General features: G+C 44.8%; 1 protein-coding gene across 4 annotated transcripts in view; it reads right to left on the reverse strand.

Moving 5' to 3' along the window:
- Nucleotides 1–424: 424 nt before the first annotated feature.
- Nucleotides 425–21,984, reverse strand: part of nkd2b (NKD inhibitor of WNT signaling pathway 2b) — a 47,958-nt gene continuing 26,398 nt past the window's right edge. The window contains exons 4-10 of one of the 4 annotated variants that reach the window (XM_080767846.1): nt 10,775–10,835; nt 9,462–9,583; nt 6,445–6,540; nt 5,047–5,185; nt 3,502–3,571; nt 3,144–3,265; nt 425–1,969 (exon numbers count right to left, since the gene is read on the reverse strand). In XM_080767846.1, coding sequence (XP_080623972.1) covers nt 1,287–1,969; nt 3,144–3,265; nt 3,502–3,571; nt 5,047–5,185; nt 6,445–6,540; nt 9,462–9,583; nt 10,775–10,835 — 1,293 coding nt within the window. In that variant the 3' untranslated portion in view covers nt 425–1,286. Of the gene's footprint in view, nt 1,970–3,143; nt 3,269–3,501; nt 3,572–5,046; nt 5,186–6,444; nt 6,541–9,461; nt 9,584–10,774; nt 10,836–21,984 lie in introns of all 4 variants that reach the window. The other 3 variants (XM_080767845.1, XM_080767847.1, XM_080767848.1) reach the window with 3 other exon arrangements.

Consider the following 21,984-nt stretch of genomic DNA (forward strand, 5'->3'; position numbering starts at 1 on the left):
AGTAAACACCTTAACAATCTTCACAATAATAAATAAAGCCTACTAGTACGAAAAACGTGAGTTTCAGACTTGTAGGCAGTAGGCCTAGGCAATGCCTACCTTTCTTTGCAGTTATAACTTGTACTTTCTAGCATAACATGAATGACTGGGCTCAAAAGGACGTGCAAGGAGGTCACGTGGCATATTTCCGCTCCGAGATGTTTTTTGATCTTCAAATGATTATTTGCACCTGTGTTGGCAGTAGACGTCTTGCAACGTGAGTCTATTCCTATGGTCTATTCTACTTCTTGCCACAGGGTGGCAGTAGTACCCCATTATGCGGAATACAGGCTCTCTATCAATCTTGTTCTCTGAGGTCCTATTTTAAGTTTCAACAAAAATAAAATAAAACGTGTTACTACCAGTAATATTACCAAGTAATATGATCTATATGGTTTATTACAATATATAAAAGACAAAATACATATATGCATAATTAGAATCCATGATGAAAATATGCATACACAGTATAATTATACAGTAAAATGTGTTACATATAGATTTTTATACATAATAGCGAGATATTTTTGCATTAAAAACTGGCAGTGGTGATTTTGTTTCTCCTCAGACAGGAGAGACGCCCTCAAGTCCACACAGCGGGGCAGGGGGCTCCTTGTGAACAACGTCCCGAGAGCAGCAGCACCGTTACACCTGAGATCCACGGCTTAGAAAGGTCACACACACACACACACACACACACACACACACACACACACACATCCGCACGTACACATACACACACGCAGAACAACAAATTCCACTCCACTCTTATCACATAGCTTCTAGGGTCAAACACGTCAAACCGACAGCACAGAAAAGTTGGAAAACATCAAACGGCCTCTGGTCTTCATCGTCCCCGAACGGTGTCCCTTTCGGAGGACGAGCAATGAGCCGAGCAGTCCGGCAGAAAAAGTCTCATCAACAAACAAATTCGGATCAAACTGTGATGCTATGCTTTTCATAAAGACACCGATAGCTACAGAGAAACTGTCTAAAGGCATATATCGTATACCCAGCCATACGAGGCATATCGTATACCATTGGCAGCCATACTGCGTGCCAACCCCCCCTGCCCCCCAGCATGTCTAATGTCTGTGTACATCAGGATAGCTTAGGCAGAATAGGACTACTGGAGGAGTGGGTATAATGAAAAGAATAGATCCTGGACAGACATGGTAACATTCCCACGGGTGTTGAGGTAAAGTCCTTCAGACTGGTGTTGCGGCGGTGGTTGGTCCTGTACTGTATCATGTCTGGTGGTAGTGGTGGTAATGGTGGTGGTGGTGGTGTTCGTGGTGGTGATGATGCTCGTGCCGTTGGACCAGGGGGACCACAAACCCGGGGCTACCCCCGCCGGGCGGACCCGAGACCACCTGCTCTCTATCCATGCCCGACAGGGCAGAGGCCCCCTGAGGGGCCTGCTGATGCTGCTGGGGGTGGGGGTGGGAGGGAGAGGACATGGGGACTTTGGAGGGCGACGAGGCCTCTCTGGCTTTGGCCCTCAGGCGTTTGCTGTGGCTGTACTGCAGTGGGTGTTGGTGATGGCCGGTGGCCTGGCCCTGGTGGGGGAGGTGGTACACGTCCTGGCCCCCAGAGTTGGCCCCGTGCAGCGCCGCCGACTGCAGAGCCGGGTAGTAGCCGTGACATTTACCCGATTTGCCGCCTCCTCCTCCATTCCCCGCGCCTCCTTTGTGCGTTCCCTTGGGGGACTTGAGGAACTGGATGCCCTTGCCTCGGGACTCGGCCGGGTTGTAGTTGTAGTTGTCCGCGATGACCTGCGAGCGGCGCTGGTGGGCCACATGGGGCTCGGTCTCATGGGAGCGAGAGCGGCTCTGGGACTGGGCATGGTTTTGGGCCTGGGACTGAGCCTGGGATTGGGACTGCGAGGTCCGAACCTGGGCCTCCTGAGTGGGCAGCGGAGAGGTGGTTCCTGGAAGACAGGTGAGAACACAGATCTGTGATTTATCAACGGATGATAAGAAAGACGCATGATTTATACTTTGTAGTACGACTTGATGTAATTTGATCTACAAGCTCACAACGCATTGAGCTTCTAGATCGGCAATTTTTGCCTTAAATTGACATGGCGTGTCTGCTCGTGGTGGTTAAGACTGTAAGACTGTTCCCTTAGTTTTAAGTTTGTAACCTTTTGAACTAGTTAACTATGAGTACCTTGAAAAGTGCTATATAAATTGTATGTAATGTAATGTATGTAATGTGTGTGTGTGTGTGTGTGTGTGTGTGTGTGTGTGTGCGCACGCGCAGCAATGGCGGCACGGTGGAAACGCCGGTGGACGCCAACTTTGCAAGTTGTTCTTTAACATCTAACAACCGCACCCGTTCTAACTACGATCGTTAATGTAGTGGGTACAGCTTTTGGAACTTTTGCAACTCCTGTGGCGGTGGCTGTGTGTCAGGATACCGCGTCAAGATGTACCCAGCCACGTAGTCTACTACCGGCGACCACGCTGCCTGTTAGGTCCCTCCCGTGAACAACAGGTGCCGGGAGGAGAGGCAGTGGACCCGGTGACTTCCCCGCGGTGTGTCGGTCCGCCATCGGGGCAGCGGTGTGTGGACTTCCAGGCCCATGAGAGCGGCTGTGGGGTGTGGAGGGTGCAGCGTCACCGGGAGAGACCCGGTGAGTCGGCAACTTCCCTACGGCAAGCGGACGCCGCGTGTTGTCACCGGGCGGCGGTGTGAGACTGCTTTCTCTCTGATGGACCAGCCTGGGACATGTCCACAGCGTGGGAGCGTTTGTGGGAGCGTTTCGAACTCTCGACAGCTTGGAGTATCCATAAGATGGACTTGCGAGGTGTTGTACTGTCCCTGTTGTACTGTCTATGCCACCATATGAGACTAAGCCTAGTCCTGAGCACCGCCGTGTGAACGAATATGGCTATCAGAGACGCTGCTGAGTGACATTCTTGCATGCTGTATCATGATTCCAAACACGTGTCATAGGCTTGTGATTGTAACATTACTGCACCCATACTGTTTGTGTCCTGATGCATTTTCCTTTTAAAGTGTGGACCAAATAAAATAATTCAAATGTGTGTGTGTGTGTGTGTGCTCGCGTGCGTGCGTGCGTGCGTGCGTGTACACACCATCAAACCGGGAGGTGTAGTTCTCTATACCAGCCAGGTCCAGATAATGATTCCTCCTCTCTGTGTTCTCGTCAACACAGTAATGTTGGCCGTCGGCTGCAGGCGTCTCACTGCTCTGTCCCCTGCTGATGAGTCCATCACAATCACAAGCATTATTTAACACTGACTGAACTGCAGTGGTGGGGGAAAGTACTCAATTGTTTTACTTAAGTAAAAGTATCAATATTGAAATGTAGAATTACTCTGTTAAAAAAGTAAAAGGTCTGGAATTCAAAATGTACTTGATTTAAAGTCCAAAAGTATTGGCATCATAATGTTGTAGCAAAGTAAAAGTACTCATTATTTGTGTGCTGCTAACCTGACATGAGACGAGAGACGTTTGTCCGCTGAGCGCCCCTCCTCCTGGTGACAGCGTCCCAACTCACGCTCTGAACAGAGATGTGCAAAGATACCTTTTAATAGACACTAGACAGACCCACATACTGTAACAAACACACGGATATCCCCACTGTACAACCCACAAGCAACTTGTAGGCCAGGCCTATACAAAGTGGATCTGGATTCATAATAAGACTGGGAAGTCCACACTATGAAGAAATCTTAAGAGGGAGGAGACCAGGTCTGATCAGCAAGAAGTATGAATCTAGACACTAACAGCTGACTGCACTACACCGTCATGAACAGCAACGTATGGTTTCCCCCCCCCCCCCTCCGAACATGGCCAGCTGTGCTTCTTGGAACACTCATTTGAGTTCTCAACCTTTTTCGAGCCAAGGACCCCCAAAAATGATATGTATTTGGCCGCGGACCCCCATTTAAAATGTTTTATGCCAGGGACCCCCCAGAAGAGAATATTTGTGGTGGGCAGGAACTTGAGCCCTGTGCCACTTGAGAGCCCCAAAATACAGTATTTCACCACTGGAAGAAACTGCAGTCACTCAATGTTAATAGTATTTGTATTGCACCCTATGGCCAGAAAAATAATGAAGTTTGTGTTTTTGACTAGGGTTTGACTGGATTGCTGAATTTCTACAACTGCCCCTCCTTGTGGAGAGGGGAGAGACTGCGTGGGGTGTGTGACTTGTAGCCAGGGGGGCAGTCAGACGGATATTTTGTGAAGCCACTAAGGAAATGAAAGTTCATATAATGGCCTGTTGTGGCGCTGTCATTGGGCTCAAAAAAACCCATAGCCCCATAGAAGTCCATGTATTTGGGCCCAACTTCACCTAGACTGTATTACCTTAATAAACATGGTCATGAATACTTTTTGCTTCCAGTCACTAGTTTAAAGTCTCATTTCTAATGTCATAATATTCTTTTTGGAAAATTATGGTCCCATTTATAAAAAAAATGACCCTAAAGTCGCGCATGTTCTGAGGGGCGTGGCTACCGTTACAGTCTATGAACGGGATCCCCCTCCCACTCGAGTCAAAATAAAAACCAACGAAGAAGAAGGGGGGAAGTCCCGCCTCGTTGTCTGGGCCAGCCAATGGGCCAGCTGGCCTGAACTGGGCCAAAACGGATCTTGAAAGATGGCGACTTCCATTGCAAGGACTGACAGGCTTCATTTTAAGTTCATGTTAGACCCGCGGAACGCTTTGTCCATATGTTTTACAGTCTATGCTTGTAGCCCAGGAAGCAAATGAGACCACATATTCATGACAAATTTTGGTCATGAAGATGGTGTCATGACTATAATATCTACAAACACATATTACACAAACCCAAACGCCAGGAATAGTGTTTCTTGTGTCCTAAACATGAGATCTGATTGCACAAGGGGTGAAGTGGCAATTTAAGAGCTGGACAACAACCTTGAACCTTGAACTTAGAATCGATCGAGAACATCAAACCGTTGAGGAACACCAAAAATGCTGGAGGAAGTCTTTGAAATGTCTCTGACCTGAAACAGTGTCCCTCCGGCGGGTCCTGGGCTCAGGGGTGACAGTCAGTTTGACGCGGAGCGTCTTGCTCTTGTGACAGGAGTGATTGACGGAGGCGTCCACCACATCATAGATGGTGTGCATCAGACTGGACATGTCCTGAAAAAGCAGGGAAAACAGTGTTTTGTACTGAAACTTTGTAACAAAAACATCTTTCAAGGACCATTTCAGCTTCTTTCTCCTGATTCAAACCCCCATTAGCCTCGATACCCAGGCTTTCATTTCGTCTGCGCGGAAAATGAAAGCCTGGATTTACGCATGGGCTGAACTGGTCTAAAAGTTGGAGTCAACCCTTCCGTGTAGGCGTCGCTCCAAATGATGTGACGTCAGGGCTCTGAGCGGTGTGCACCCCTCAAAATAACACCGTGAGGAAATCATTACCAGTGGAACGTCAAACGAGGCTAAGCGAGGAAAATGAGAAGAATGGCTGAAGAACCCACCACACCGTCTAAGAAAAAAACCATGATGACACAATTATGGGATTTGTGCACAAACCAGGACGCCCATGATGACACAATTATGGGATTTGTGCACTAACCAGGACGCCCCAGTGAATATATATATATATTTTTTAATGACTTAAAGTGGCAATATCTTTTGGCCTAAGTCACAAAACCATGTGACTTCAGGAAGAAAATGCCTATTTTGGCATGAGATGAGCGTGAGACCTTGAGGTACACCTGTATTATGAAAAATGGTGAAAATAACAGATCTACAACTCACAACAAGATGCAACAAATGTTATGAGCTTGTAGATCAGCAATGTTTTCTACTTTTGCAAACTTTGCTTACTTAAAAAAAATGCTTATAATGACATGCCCAAAGTGGTTGCATATATTCTTTAGGGTATAGAATTTGTCACCAAGTACTGTAGCAAAATTAAGAAATAATTTGTAGCTTTTTGTAATGCAGTTGCAAACAGGTGGTTGTCACAAAATCCCAAGGCACACCTGTACTTGTCTCATGGCACACCAGTTGGAGAGCCACTTGATAGTAAGGAACATTACCTCTATTACCTATTACCTCTTTCACAATCTGGCAGCCCATTCAGTTAAAAATATATCGTTGCTGTCGGGCATATAACTCTTATCTCCATATTCTAGCCTCCCCCCTACCTGATCACACTACAGCTTCACACAAAAGTATCAACAGTTTGCGATGCATTTTGAGCTTGTTAGATCTGCTTTTGCTATTTTGATAGCAACAGTGAATCCAGAAAAATAACAGTTTTGGACATATGAGGTTTCCACCCAACAGAGACGATATATTTATTCTGTATATTTATTTTTCTTTGTGTGTGTGTGTGTGTGTGTGTGTGTGTGTGTGTGTGTGTGTGTGAATCTGTCTTGAGCGATTACCTCTTTCGTGACTTTGCCACTGTTGTCAAAGTCATAGAGGGTGAAGATCCACTCCTGTCTGTTGTCATCCTCTACGGAGACATCGCATTCCAAGTCCTGTGTGGACACGGTCACATCAGTTAATGTGTTTAACAAACGTGTATTACCGTCAATTAGTTGAGTTGTAGCAGGTCCTATTTACAGCACCCACGTAGTTTTTTTGTTAAATTAGTTATCTAGTAGTACGTCGTAAATTGTATATATATTGTATAAATGTCTGTTATTGATTAGATTGTTCTGTATGTCTCTGTTACAAGTAAAATGTGCACAACCACACTATGTGCTGCCGAGAACAAGTCTTGTAAGGTCAAGCTCAAGACAGCAGAGGGCAGCAAAACACGGCGAACCTTGTATGTCCAAAACAGTTAACTTTTGGAAAATGGAAAAGTAACCTGTGTTCCAGCGGATCCAATGTAGTTATTATGTAGTCACAACAAGCTTTTGCAAATACCTTCCAATGGTCAAATATTTCTAAAAACCCACAGACAGACAGACAGACAGACCACTTTCACTTAAAAAAAAAACGTTTTCCAAACATTTCAAAATGAACCCAAATAGCAGATCTAGAAGACATAGACAACAATAATTTACGGGGGGAAATAAATACAAAGTTGAAATATGGAGGTACATGGTATTATTCTGCTCGTCAGCAATGTGATATTATTTGTTCACATTTTGACAAATTACTGACATGGTAGAGAGGCTGGACCTCTTCTGTCTCACCACTAACTTCCATTGTAACAGGGTGAGTGGGCTGTCACACCCACCACCACAAACTTCCCTCAGGTACTAAGTGCTTGCCCTTCCTTTCAGATGACAGCAGGTGATTCAGAACGCTGATGCTCTAGTGACTAGATTTGCTCAAAAGTATATACTGTAGATTAAGATGTCCTACCGATCATCCTGGCCTTTCTTCTTTCAGAGAGAGAGAGCGGGGGGGGGGGGGGGGGGGAGGAGGTTTTAACCGCAATTCTCAGTTACAGCTTTTTTTTGGCAGTAACCTTGATTCAGAGGTATCTTGTAACATGACTGTAATTGGAAAAATAAACGTTTGGAGCACGGGCCCTGCTCGCAGGCATGTAAGATATGGAGGACTGACACCCTTGAGAATTGCAGAACGCTTACAATAGAGGAGACCCCAGGAAGAGGGAGAGAGAGAGACAGAGACAGAGATTGAGAAAGAAACAGCTCTTTATGGATCTAGAACATCTCAGCTTGCAAAACCGGGGGAATGATTATCAAAGAGCCGATCCGAGTAGTTCTGTTCTGTTCTCTGAAACGAGGCCACGCTCGAAACCAGGCTCGGGATTCAAGAAAAACAGAATCAGAACCACGTCACTGCCAAGAACAGGGTTGGTGTGAGGAAAGTGCCCTTCGCACAGAGAGGAGGCACAGTGACTACAAAGCCAACATTACACCATGAACACACAGGAGGACAACCAACACATTAGATGAATACAGGAACTTTTTTATCTATTTATTACACTCACTACATCAAAGCAGTGACTCTCAACCATTTCTAGGAACTCCACTAGGAGATCTACTATTTTTGCATGCGACATTGGCGCGCAAATAAGTACTCCAGGCTTAGCATCGATTATTGTTTGTGGTGGTTTTGTATTTCCTCAAGCCTTCTGATGGCTATAACAAGGGGAGAACTAAAGCTCTTGCAGTAGCCTACTTCTGACAGCAAATATACTAGTGAAAGCATACATCTCAGGGGTGCAATTCAGTACCAGTAATAGTAATGGTTTATGGCTATACATAAAGATGAATCTGTGGAGCACAGTAAAAAATGGAGAGTTAATTTAACTCTGAAAGTGTAAAAATGGAGCCGTAAGGATTCTGCTTTGAGGGTGGGCAGGAATGAATGGCGGAGGTTTTGCTTTCTTACTTGCCTGTGCCTTGTGGCCTGTCACAATTATTACATAATTACCTAATTGCAATTAATTGAGATAATCACAATTATTTTGTGTCATTTCTATGTTGAAAAATGCTCATATGTTTTCAAATATTTTGCGATGCAACACGTTGTGAGCTTGTAGATCGTCTATTTCCGCTATTTTTAAAATATTTCTGAAAGTATCAAAATATGAAATGCCAGTGTGCCATGTTCAATGCCAAAAAACACAATTAAAATCATTAAATGCAATTTGTACGATGGCTAATCATCCCGTCAAGTAAAAATGTCATGATCAGTGACAGCCCTACAGCGGCCACAGCTGAGTGGTTAATGAGCCTGTCTGGGCAGGCCCTGGTTGCCATAGGTTCGGTTCGGACAAATTTAATTTATGTGCATATAAACACAATACAGTGACAAAAAACATCCCATTATTATTACTACCCTAGGGTTCCCAAATTAGCGGCCCGCGGGCCGCAGCCCCTTGTGGCCCGCGGAAGAATTGCCTCTGCATGTCAAACTGGAGGTCCTTTTCAAATGGGGTCTTGCCCTGAAAATTTATTTTCAGGGCAAGACCTCGACCTCGCGTGCCGACGCGGCCCCCAGCCTGGTACCCTAGTCAAAATATGGCCCTTGAGGAAAATTAATTGGGGAACCCTGACTGCAAGGCGGAGTCTCCGGCGTCATTCACCGGCAGCCATCTGGTATGTTTACGGTATCGGTAGCTGGTTATCTGCTCAAAAACAAATACTCTTCTTCTAAATCTTGACGGATTTACAAACAGCTTGGTTTATTACAAACATTATCAACGTGGCTATGATTCAGGATGCTTATTGTTATTTATTTATGAAAGTATGCTGACGTCTCTGACATTTATAACAAACCAAACCGATCGGTTAAAAATTGAGCAAGTTATGGTTATTTAAAAAGTACATGCCCTATAGACACAATGTCATGAGTGGGCGAGCTACCTGTAGCAAAATGGCCGCCATGTGGCGACGTCGCTCTCCGTTGGCCAGCAGTGCGGGCGAGCCATCTAGCCTTTCTTATATATATATCTATGATTAGTACTACTTACATCCAGACTTATGCGTTTCTTCCCAGAAGGCTTGGTGGAATCTCTAAGGAGCTCTGCGCCCTCGGAGTTCACATACCGCAGGTAGCTCTCACAGCCCTCCGCCTTCTCTGGAGGAAGAACCACTGGCAACACACAACATCACCTGGGTTACGAAGGGCTGGGCAATTCACAGAAAATAGATCCAATCCCATATTTAGAAGCAGTAACGAAACTAAAGGCCAATGTATCGTCTCTGTGGGGCGGAAATCTCATATGTTCCAAAACGGTTACTTTTCAGGATTCAAATTCAGAAACGGCAAAAGTAGCAGATCAACCCGTTTTCGAGCTTGTGGATCTGCTACTTTTGTGTGACGCTGTAGTATGATCAAGTAGGACATTCATTTTAACGTTAAAATATGGAGATAAGAGGTTTCTGCCCGACAACGACGATATGCTCTTTCAGACGTCAGAGGAAAGAAAGTCCGTTCGGACGGGATTCCCAGACATACTTCTGAGAATATGTTCGGAGGAGACTGCCAATCAGAAGTTCCGAATGAGGTAGTTCTATCACCCGCCTTTCAGAAACAGGAGCATGTACAGGTATTGGGATTTAATCTTGCTCATGTAGGTTAATCGAGAAGCAGGGGTTTGTTTTGGTAGGGTATGATTAAACCCCCCCTCCCCCCCTCCCCAAACGATAGACTCAAGACCGGTAGCTATGAAGATGTATAATGCTGCGTTCACACTGACAGATACTGTACAAAGATGCAGGCTACCAATCCTTTTCGATGGTCGCCAGCGACATGAAGACACAAAGACACATCCAGCTGCTACAACAGTTACAAAAAACATTGAGTTGGTTTCTTCAACTTCAGATACAAAGCTACAAATATGCTGTGTAGCTTTGTATGTTTGACTTTGTATCTTTAGTATGTGCCAGTATGAACGCAGCAAGATGAGGCACATGTTGGTCACTCATCTGCCCAGAAACAAGCAGTATGGTATGCTTCTGTGTGTTCTTTTGTACTGTTGTCTTGCACTATGCTGCAAGCACTGCTGAGGGACCAGGTATAATGGTGTATAGTATAGTGCATTGATGTACTATGTTGCATATTATCCTATTTAATTATTTGTATTTAATTTTCTTTAAATGTTGGTGTTGCCTTGACTTTGATGTCTCTCCATCATTCTGTATCTACAGCGCTTTTTGTCCTTGCCCAATAATCAGTTTTTAACTGCTGTACTGTCTTTGGCGCATGAATTCCCCCAGCGGGATCAATAAAGCTCTTATCTTATCAAACCGAACCAGAGATGTAATGTGTTTTTCATCTTACCCTCTAGGGGGCAGTGATGGGCTATCAATTGTCCTTCCTTCAGCTCACCATTTCGAAACTCCTGGGAGGGGAGAGAGAGAGAGAGAGATTAAGTTATCTTTGCTTACATGTATCTTTATCTTTATGTCTGAACAGCAAAAGCACAATTCTTGTCTTCATATTTTAGTTTTTCTACATTTTCTACATAGTCTATTTGATTGCCAACACAACTCTGTTTCACGTTTCTGTATTCTAGTCTTTCTGTTTCTGTCTTTCTTTCACACTTGCTTTGGCATTGGCAATGTAATGTATGTTTCCCATGCAAATAAAAACCCTTGAATTTGGAGAGGGAGGAGGGGAGAGATGACTGCAGGGCTCCCCCTCACAGCCAAACTGTTTGAAACATCTGCACACTCATATTTTCTTCACTGTCCATCAAAAGTAAAGAACAGTAAATGCTCAACATCATCTTGGCTTTCTGTAGGAGACATCTCTCCAAAACCTGTTCCTTCTCATCCTTGCCGGACAGTGGAGGCCGGAGCGTGAGATAGATTGCTTAATGATTTTAGCATTTTCACATCCAATGGTAAATCCATTAAAAGGGTGCTCTCTGACGTATAGGTGTACGATGATTGATGAACTTTATGGCTCAACAATTACTAAGGAAGCTCAAAGTGAAGATTGCTTGCTTCAGTTTCAACGACAAGAAACTAAACTTGGATGCTACTTTTCTGTCTGTGATTGATGGCTGTGTCATATTGTATGCAATGCAGCCTCCTCCATTTTATGAAGCCTTGAATCAGTCAGTGTGCCATGACCATGATGCATCTCTACATTTCACTACAAATGCACCATTGTATGGGCCGGGTGTTAAGTAGGAGAGTGGGTAGAGAGAGAGAGAGAGAGAGAGAGAGAGAGAGAGGCCATCTGGGAATCAAAATGTCGCCTGTTTGACCCCCTGGCCCACCTAGTCTATGTGTCGAAGTGTCCCAAGGTGTTTCACGTACGTACAGTATATGTGCATCTACAACAGCACTGGGTGAAAATCCAGTTTACCTCAGTACCAGCTCTGGTAGTTTACCTCTGTACCAGCTATGGTAGTTATCTCTGGTAGTTTACCTCTGTACCAGCTCTGGTAGTTATCTCTGGTAGTTTACCTCTGTACCAGCTCTGGTAGTTATCTCTGGTAGTTTACCTCTGTACCAGCTCTGGTATAGAGGTAATATTTTCAGCAGCAGTTGGCACAGCACAACTCTGCCTGGGCCGGCCGTAAGAACAAAATACAGTACACCAGGTGAGGCGATAAGCACATCAATGTGGTGAATTGAAAAATTGCCCAAGTGCCCCAGGGCAGCTGCACAGTGCACACTAACAGCCTATGGATAATCCGGCCCTGATTTTGGGCAGGAACCCCTTTTGGTGTTTTACCCCTTCAGGACGGGAACCCCTTTTGGGATTCCTGTTGCTATGTACAGAATATTGAACTTGGTAGCATACATTTTTTGTAATTTCTTTATTAATATTTGACTTTTACTTAGTCAAAATGGAGCCAGTGGTGGAAAGTAACCAAGTACATTTGATTTACTCAAGTTCTTTACTTAGGTACAATGTTGGGGTATATTTTACTTTACTGGGGTATTTCCAGTTTTCAATACTTTTACTTCTACTCTATTACATGATACATCTCAGAGGTACTTTTCACTATACACGTTGGCTATGTGAAAATAGACAATCTACAAGCTCACAATGCATCGCAAAACAGTAGATCTGCTATTTTCAAAGGATTCTATACTTTTGTGAAATCCTGGGTTTTGACAAATCTAGGTACTGTGTAAAGCAGCATGTTCCTATCGGGCATTGAATAATCTACAAAAAGATCTAAAATTATACACATTTATCACCATTAATGAATCGAAGGGAATCATAAACACTGTGATGACGGAGGCATGTGGTTGCTTTTCTGGAGATTCCACTGTTTGAATAGCTGTTATTCTGTTTTATTGTGGACATTTGTATGTTGTGTTTTTCCTTTACGTTTAAGAATGCAAACTGTCTCGCGCTGTCTTAGTAACATGCATTATTATTTATTTTTTGCATCGACTCAAATTTCCTGTTGGAAAATTCCAGATGGGATATAGGATGGGACTGATTAGGCCCCCAACTCCTAAGCTGTAAAACAAAAGAGGGTGGAGGGGTGGGGCATGGAAGTTCTTCTGTCAGATGTGAATAATCTATATACCCCTACATAAAACACAACCGCAATGAATTCACAGCCGTTCCACAGATGTACACAGCCTATGGCTCATATGCGTGCACATACAGTACATAAGCACACACTTATAGACTATCCCACACACACACACACACACACACACACACACACACACACACACACACACACACACAATTCAGTTCTTTAAAGTTCGTTAATTACATCTGCATCGTGGAAACAATGAAAATGTATCCGAGTGCAGGACCACAACTATTCAAACAACAAATGATTCATCTCATTTACGTCACTCCCGCTCGGCTTAGCAGCCCCGCAAAAAAAGGGGGGAAAAAAGAAAGGGAAAAAACCCACGTTGAAATAAAACCTCAGCAGATTGAATCAAGGAGGTGTTCGCAAGCTGAAGTGAAACAAATATAAAACAGATAGACGCCCAGACCGAAAGAAATAATAAAAGAACTCTGTGTACCTTTTCAACAAAAGAGCCAGGGCTTAACTGGAATCCACACATCTGCATGCATTTAGGTAAACGAGCCCCCCCACCCCCACCGTCTCTCCCCTCCCATCACCACGGCTCTCCTCTCCCCTCCTTTATTCCCCCTCATCTCCCCTTCACTTCCTCCCTCTCCCATCCCCTCTCTCTTCTCCCTTACTCCCCTTCACTTCCTCCCTCTCCCATCCCCTCTCTCCTCTCCCTTACTCCCCTTCACTTCCTCCCTCTCCCATCCCCTCTCTCCTCTCCCTTACTCCCCTTCACTTCCTCCCTCTCCCATCCCCTCTCTCCTCTCCCTTACTCCCCTTCACTTCCTCCCTCTCCCATCCCCTCTCTCCTCTCCCTTACTCCCCTTCACTTCCTCCCTCTCCCATCCCCTCTCTCTCGTATCCTTTACTCCTCTCCCCCGCTCTATTCCCCTCCCCTCTCCTCTCCCCTCATCTCCTTTACACTGCCTTTGGATCGCTCCCCCCCTCCCGTCCTGTCTCCTCTCCTCTCCTCTCAGAGTAATGACAGTGCAAGGACTTGTGGTGCCGTTTAACAATCTGCAAGCTTGGTGATTACTGCTCACTTCACAGGATGATACCTTCCCAGGCCTGTAATTGGTGGCCCTGACCTTCAACCACTGATGGGGAGGGGAGAGCTGTGTGTGTGTGTGTGTGTGTGTGTGTGTGTGTGTGTGTGTGTGTGTGTGTGTGTGTGTGTGTGTGTGTGTGTGTGTGTGTTATTGTGCACACGTGCGTGCATGCGTGTGTGCGCTACAGGGTGAAAGCTCGAAACAGCCACTGCAAAGTTGTCCATCAAGGGGGAAAGAATAAATAAAAGTATAGCCAATGGTAAGGAGAGAGAGTGGTGGAGTGAAAGGATAAAAAGAAGGGAAGGGGGAGGATGGATGGATGGATGGATGGAAGGACGGAAGGAAGTGGGAGAAAGGGGAGTGGGCACAACGTCGAGAGAGAAGAGAGGGAAAGATAATTAGGACAGAAGATGAGAGAGGGAGCAGGCAGAAGGAGATAAGAGAGGAGTACGGAGGAGAGGAGATAAGGAGAGACCATCAGAAGGATGCAGAACATGGGAACGCAGTAATGTGGACTGAGGTGCAGAGGAGAACACTATCTGGGAGACACAGAGAGAGAGGGGGAGAGAGAGAGAGAGAGGTGGAGCCAACTGGTACCTCTCCCTGCATGGGCCCCAAATAAGCAGCTGTCTTTAATCAGGACTCAACAAAACACACATGCATACAGTCACACACACACACACACACACACACACACACACACACACACATCCCCCCCCCCCCCCCACACACACACACACACACACACACACACCTATTGACCTATACTTGGGAGGACATTCAACACATTTCCACTAACTAAATTCATAACCCAACTTCTAACTCCTAACCTTGAATCTCACCACTACACTTCTAACCTTCTGACCTTAACCTGACCCTAAATTAACCTTCTTCTGAAAAGGGACGACCAGTGCAGTGACAAGTGCGTCATTCAAAACGCTGATAGGGTTGTGCCAAGACCCACCCCTGCCTGCCTCTGATTGGCCCCCTCCTACTAGTAGTAGGAGCTGGTCATTAGACTGCAAATCTTAGAGTATATATTAATAGAGACGGCACCGGATTTTTCCTCCCATCCACTTGCATTAAGTTGCTCAAAAGCACATGAGGCGATTTCACTCCTCCTTCCGGGTAGGAACAGAGTGCATTCTGGGATGCATTGGACCGAAACACATGAACGCGTTGCCGTTGACTAACAGCGTTCACGTGTCATCATGAACGTGCGCAATGATAGTCAACGGACCAGCACGTTCATGTGTTTGGTTCCAAACCGCAATACCAAATTCAACCACTATGTCCATTTCGCCTCAGGGTTTCCTCCGGGTGCCGTCTCTATTAATATATACTCTAAGCTGCAAATCCCCACGTTCGAATCCCGCTGTCGCCACTATTTTTCCAACAACCGATAGTGTGTGTGTGTGTGAGAGAGAGAGAGAGAGAGAGAGAGAGAGAGAGAGAGAGAGAGAGAGAGAGAGAGAGAGAGAGAGAGAGAGAGAGAGAGAGAGAGAGAGAGAGAGAGAGAGAGAGAGAGAGAGAGAGAGAGAGAGAGAGAGAGAGAGAGAGAGAGAGAGAGAGCGTGCACTCCTACTCTCTCTCTCTCTCTTTCTCTCTCACACACACACTGTCACACACACACACACACACTCTGCTCTGGGAACATCAAAGACGACTAGTAGAGACGCCACCAGTCTGTTTTTTTAGGATCTTTATGGTGTCTATAGCTATGATTTATTCTTGTTGCCTGGGTCAACTAATGTGCATGGGGTTTATTTTTAACCCTTTCTTACACCTACCCCCAATCCGAACCATACAATGAATGAATTAAGTTTATTTGTATAGCACCAAACATATAGTTACAAAGTGCTTTACAGACAGGTTATAAAACAGTAATCATAAAAACATCAAAACAACAAAACATCAAGACATCAGAGACAATAAAGCATGAAGAAAATAACAGGTCAATAAAACAATTAAAAACAATATTTAGGAAAAACACTTGGCATACAGATGTGTTTTTAAAAGCGTTTTAAAAGAAGGCACTGATTCTGCTAATTCTGCCAAAGGCAGGGAGTTCCAGAGCAAAGGTGCCCGAGCCGCAAAGGCCTGGTCACCCCGAGTGACCAGACGCGTTGCAGGAGGAACTAGGAGGGCCCTATCCGATGACATAAGGGAGCGCACAGGGTTATGGGGTTGCAGCAAATCTCTTAAATAAATGGGAACTAGACCATGTAGAGCTTTAAAAGTAATCAATAAAATCTTAAAATCAATTCTGTATACAGGGAGCCAGTGAAGACTAGCTAAAATCGTTGACGTTTTGTTCACGTTTTCTCGTGTTGGTGAGAAGGCGAGCCGCAGAGTTCTGCACCATCTGGAGGCGAGATATATATTCTTTGCTCATACCAGAGTCTAGTGAATTACAATAATCCAGTCGTGAAGATATGAATGAATGTATGACGGTTTCCAGGTCTGCATATGACAAAAAAGGTTTAATTTTAGCGATATTTCTGATTTGATGGTAACATGACTGGACTACTTTGGTGATTTGGGTGTTGAAGGAAATATCCAGGTCGAAGAAAACACCTAGGTTGGAGATAATAGATAGACAATGGAGATAATAGAAAATACCATAACCCTACCATAACACATTTTCTACATAAGTTGGACCCAAGGTTTTTTCCCCTCTGGAACTACTTGGTCCAGAGGACCCAAAACATGAACCCACAACATTATTGTGTCAGGTGGGTCTATGATGGACTAGGCTTTGGCGATATGCGAGATTGACAATATATTTGCACTATAAGCAACAACAACTCCCCAGTCCTTTAACCCATTTTGGGCGGGAACCCCTTTTGGTGTTTTAAATATTATGTTATAATTTAGCTATTGAAAAATAGCAGATCTACAAGCTCATAGCACGCCACCGAGTGGCTCGCTACGAGCTTGTAGGTCTGCTATTTTTGAAAGATGATAAAAATATTTATTTCAGAAAACTGGAGGATTTAGCTGGAGTTATATTCACTGTACAGAGGGCCACGTGTGAAAAATAGCAGCTCTACAAGCTAGAGCTTCCTTTTTTTTGCAGCGCCGGTGTACGAACGTGACTGCACGTTGTCAATGACCAAAATAAGCTAGACCACAGGCGGAGATGAAGTGAAGTTCAGACAGTAGCCTAGTAGGTATGGCCATGGTGATGTTGTTTACTCTTCCACTTAATCTACGTCCGGGTCTAGTCACTTCTGACACCATGTTTGTGTGTATAATAATGAGACAGCAGTGTGCATTCTAATGTAAGAAAGGGTTACAAGGGTTGACCCAGGAAACAAGAAGAAATCGTAACTAGACACCATGTGGGGGGCCGGGGGCACACATTTTGTCAAAAGTATCAGATCAGTTTAGAGTCCCTAAATATAAGAAAAACAGACTAAAGAACTCTTTTGTACATCAGTCTGTCCTGCTTTTAAACCAAATTCATTAAACCAGAGGATGTGTTCTTGTTCTTGTCTGTTTCTGTCCTGTAATGTCTATCATTTTGTAATGTATGTCTATGTCTTGTCTGAATCTTGAACGGTGACACAAAACAAATTTCAGTGCAAGCTGACAATAAAGTTGTATCGTATCGTATTGTATTGTAGATCACAACGTACTGTATAACACTATAGATGGTCTAAAGGCCAATATTTCGTCTGCAACCTTCAGAAAGGGAGGCGAATCTGATATAACAAATTTACGCCACCAAACTTTTTCTCAAACCTTGTGCATTCTCAGACTCTCCGAACCGTAGTTCAGAAAGCCTGTACGAACCCTGTAGCCTTCGGAAGAACTGCCTGTTGGCCTTTGGCACTTTATGCTCTTCTCTCTATCGTTTTTAACTGCAATGATGAGCCTGCACAACCACGTTTTTCCACCCATCGTACTTGTAATGTGATGTGACAATACTGTTTGATTCAGATTCAGATTCTTCAGCGGTTAACCTGGACACATTGGACCTCAGAGAAATACAGCCCTCCCTCCACGGTCATTATATATCTAGTGGGGGGATTCTAATGAGAGAGCGGGCGGGCTAACACCACAGTCTGCAGTTTTTAACGTTGAAACACATGGCATCTCCATTCTGCATCCCCATCGCCCACAGTGTTTGGGGGGGCTCTCTCGAAAAATCTGCCTGCCACATGTGCAATTAACTGCTATCTGGCATCGAGCCGCTCTAATTCCTTCACTATCAGATCACAGGCTCTGCTCTGCAGTCTAGAAACAGTGTTTTGGAGTGTATATTTTGGGGAGCTATTTCCTTTTTCTGAAATAGTTTTTGGGGCATGGGCCTAAAGGGGGGCCTAACATCCAAAAGTATGCATCCAAACAAGCACGCACGTGTGTGTGTGTGTGTGTGTGTGTGTGTGTGTGTGTGTGTGTGTGTGTGCGTGGGTGCGCGTGTGTATGGAAGGAGGATGGTAAAACCATGTGGGACGATATAGCACCTCCACATCAATGACAAGAAGAGACAGGAGATATTACATCTCCCCTTCTAACGCAACACAGACCCACACAACTCTGTAAACAGGATCTGTCTCTGAGAGAGAGAGAGAGAGAGAGAGAGAGAGAGAGAGAGAGAGAGAGAGAGACACGTGGAAAGATAGAGACGGAGGGCAGGAGAGAAAGACAGAGAGAGAGCTGGAGCAATGATGAGGGGAAGACAGGGAGAGGGGGTACGTGAGAGACAAATAGAGAAAAAGACACAGAGACACAGAAATAAATAAATTGAGGTAGGGAGGGAGAGAAAGACCAACGAAGATGGAAAGAGTGAGATGGGGAGGGGTTATTGAGAGACAGAAAGAGAGAGACACAGAGAGAGAGAGAGAGAGAGAGAGAGAGAGAGAGAGAGAGAGAGAGAGAGAGAGAGAGAGAGAGCGCGCCAGAGAGAAGAGGGGGGGGGGGGGGATGTGTGATGTTTGTTCCTGTGTCTTGAAGCAACATTGCCAGGCTCCTCCAAAGCCCTCCTGCCTACTGCCAGGCTTTTATGTGGGATAGGATAACCGAAGGGGGGAGGCTTTCGTAGCTCCCTACCAGGTGACATCAGACACCCCACCACCACCACCACCCCCGTCTGTGTAACACTGCATATCTTTGTTCTCCAATACCTCCCTCCTCCCTCGCCATCATAACTCAGCCCTCCTAAATATAAGCACACGCAATGCTGTTTTTAGTCTATTCTTCAAAACCGCATGATGCGCCAGTGATTTCAAAAAGACAACAACGACAAAAATGCAAAAGGCATGAATGTTGACACTAGCCCACAATACCCACAGCACCACCACCTCCACCCATGGGGTTTGACATATAGCAACTAACTATGTATCCAGGGGAACATATATAGGGACGCACGCTGGAAAGAAAGTAAAACAAATAAGCCAACAGCTTTGGATTTGGGCTCATCTAATTTTACAGCAATGTGGTCGGCTGAAATCTTTCAGATAGCTTCCTTTTCACAGAGAGATGTAATTAGCTTCAACAACTCAGCTGCCTGGAACGAAGGCACTGCTATATTTCACTATCTGCTTCTGGCTTCCCTATTTGCTTTTTAAATGTCCTGCTATAGTCTACCACACGTTTCAAGAGCAGAATGTCAGGTCAATATTTACATTTGAAGTGTTTTGCCATTGAGAAAAGACAGTGACTTACGAGTGCAAAAGGCAAAAGCAGACCAATCTTCAATTCGCAGCCATTTTTTGCCTATCCAGATCGTAATCACAATGTTTTTTATCAAGTCTAAACAGTATGAGCATGATTTATACTTATATGCCGATGTCACTCGCTGAAAATAGCACATCTACAATACAAACTCACAGGTAACCATTACTCACATCTATATCGTCACATCATTAGCACAGCAACCAATACAAATAGGTCGATGGTGTCTGACTGCACAAATTTGATCTGATCACTTGTGAATAACATTGTGGCCACTGGCCAGTCAGTATACTAAAGATTGAATCTGAAAAGAGGGGGGGGGGGTCTAGACAAAGCCTAAATACTGCAGGTTTAAATCCATCATGTTCCTCTGATCCCAGAAGATCAGGTAAGTAAGGGAGGAGGGAGGGGAGCAAAGGATTCTTTTCCCAGAGGCATTTCCTTAATAGGACTCAGAGAATACCTTGGGTACTAATACTGATTGTCTGGAAGCAGTAGTACGTTCCTTTGGCCGTACAAGGTTTCCAAAACCACAAAGTCCATCTCTGACTGACACTTCAGAAGGCGCCACAGGAAAGCCACGGTGACCGCCGACCCTTCTTGCTCGCCTGACCTATTAATCGGAGATGATTGCGGGATCTCTCAAGGGCGAGAGCGAGGGATCGGAGCAGTATCGATATAATGAAAGGAACGGTGCTTTGTAAACAAACTGCGTAGTCATTACCATGGTATGAAACTGGAGAGGCAGTGGAGCCATTGAGAAATATATAACAAAAAGCCCCTCCATTCCAGAAGCAACCAACCTGGCCTTGACTCAAAACCAGATGGGAGCTGTTATAATGGAAGAGGGGGGAGAGAGAAAGAGAGAGAGAGAGAGAGAAGGATATAGAGGAAGCGAGGAAGGGGTTAGAAAGGGTATGAGAGAGAAAGAGGGAAGAGAATGTGAGAAAGGGGTTGTAGCTGGATCCAGAGACACAGGGCTATATCTTGCGCCACCCCTCATCCATAAACCTATTTGCCTATTGCCTTTTACTATTTTGAAAAACATTTAAATATAGTTCAACTAGCTAATCTACATCGACACGTTGTGAGCTTGTAGATTGTTTTTTTCAAAAATAGTAAAAAATTACAAATAAGTTTAGGGCTAAGGGGTGGCAGAAGATATAGCCCTGTTGTCAACGGGAGTGCGAGAGAAATGTTCGAACATTAAGAACAACGTAGGAGTCTGATGGTGGAACAGCAGACCTTGTCTGTCCCTACACAGGCTGATGGGTCCTCAGCTGAGCTCTGACAATGACCAGGATGATCACAGTTAACATAAATTAGTCTCACGTAGCCAGACAACTATTCCACAATCTCCGAATGCTATATAGTCTGGAACTACACAAATCCGAGTAATCTATTCTTCAATCCTTTCCGTTCACAAAAAGATATATATTTTTTTAGAGCAAGCTATATATGTTTAGAAAACTTCTATTTATATTAGGATACATTTGCGCGACTGTAAAGACAAAATGGAAGTGGGGAAGAGGCTTCACTGCTGCTTTATATTTTACTCATGAACAGAGCTTCCGTTGCTCCTACATGACGGAAGCATTTGAAAACTACGAGAGGTAACAGTCTGGCCACGCAACACTACAGTAACAGGACACTACAGTCAACAGGACAATACAGTCAACAGGACACTACAGTCAACAGAGAGGTAACAGTCTGGCCACGCAACACTACAGTAACAGGACACTACAGTCAACAGGACACTACAGTCAACAGAGAGGTAACAGTCTGGCCATGTGACACTACAGTCAACAGGACACTACAGTCAACAGGACACTACAGTCAACAGGACACTACAGTCAACAGAGAGGTAACAGTCTGGCCATGTGACACTACAGTCAACAGGACACTACAGTCAACAGGACACTACAGTCAACAGAGAGGTAACAGTCTGGCCATGTGACACTACAGTCAACAGGACACTACAGTCAACAGGACACTACAGTCAACAGAGAGGTAACAGTCTGGCCATGTGACACTACAGTCAACAGGACACTACAGTCAACAGGACACTACAGTCAACAGGACACTACAGTCAACAGGACACTACAGTCAACAGAGAGGTAACAGTCTGGCCACGCGACACTACAGTCAACAGGACACTACAGTCAACAGGACACTACAGTCAACAGAGAGGTAACAGTCTGGCCATGTGACACTACAGTCAACAGGACACTACAGTCAACAGGACAATACAG

This window comes from Protomyctophum bolini (genome assembly GCF_963924005.1).
Source record: "Protomyctophum bolini genome assembly, chromosome: 7".
Lineage (NCBI taxonomy): Eukaryota > Metazoa > Chordata > Actinopteri > Myctophiformes > Myctophidae > Protomyctophum > Protomyctophum bolini.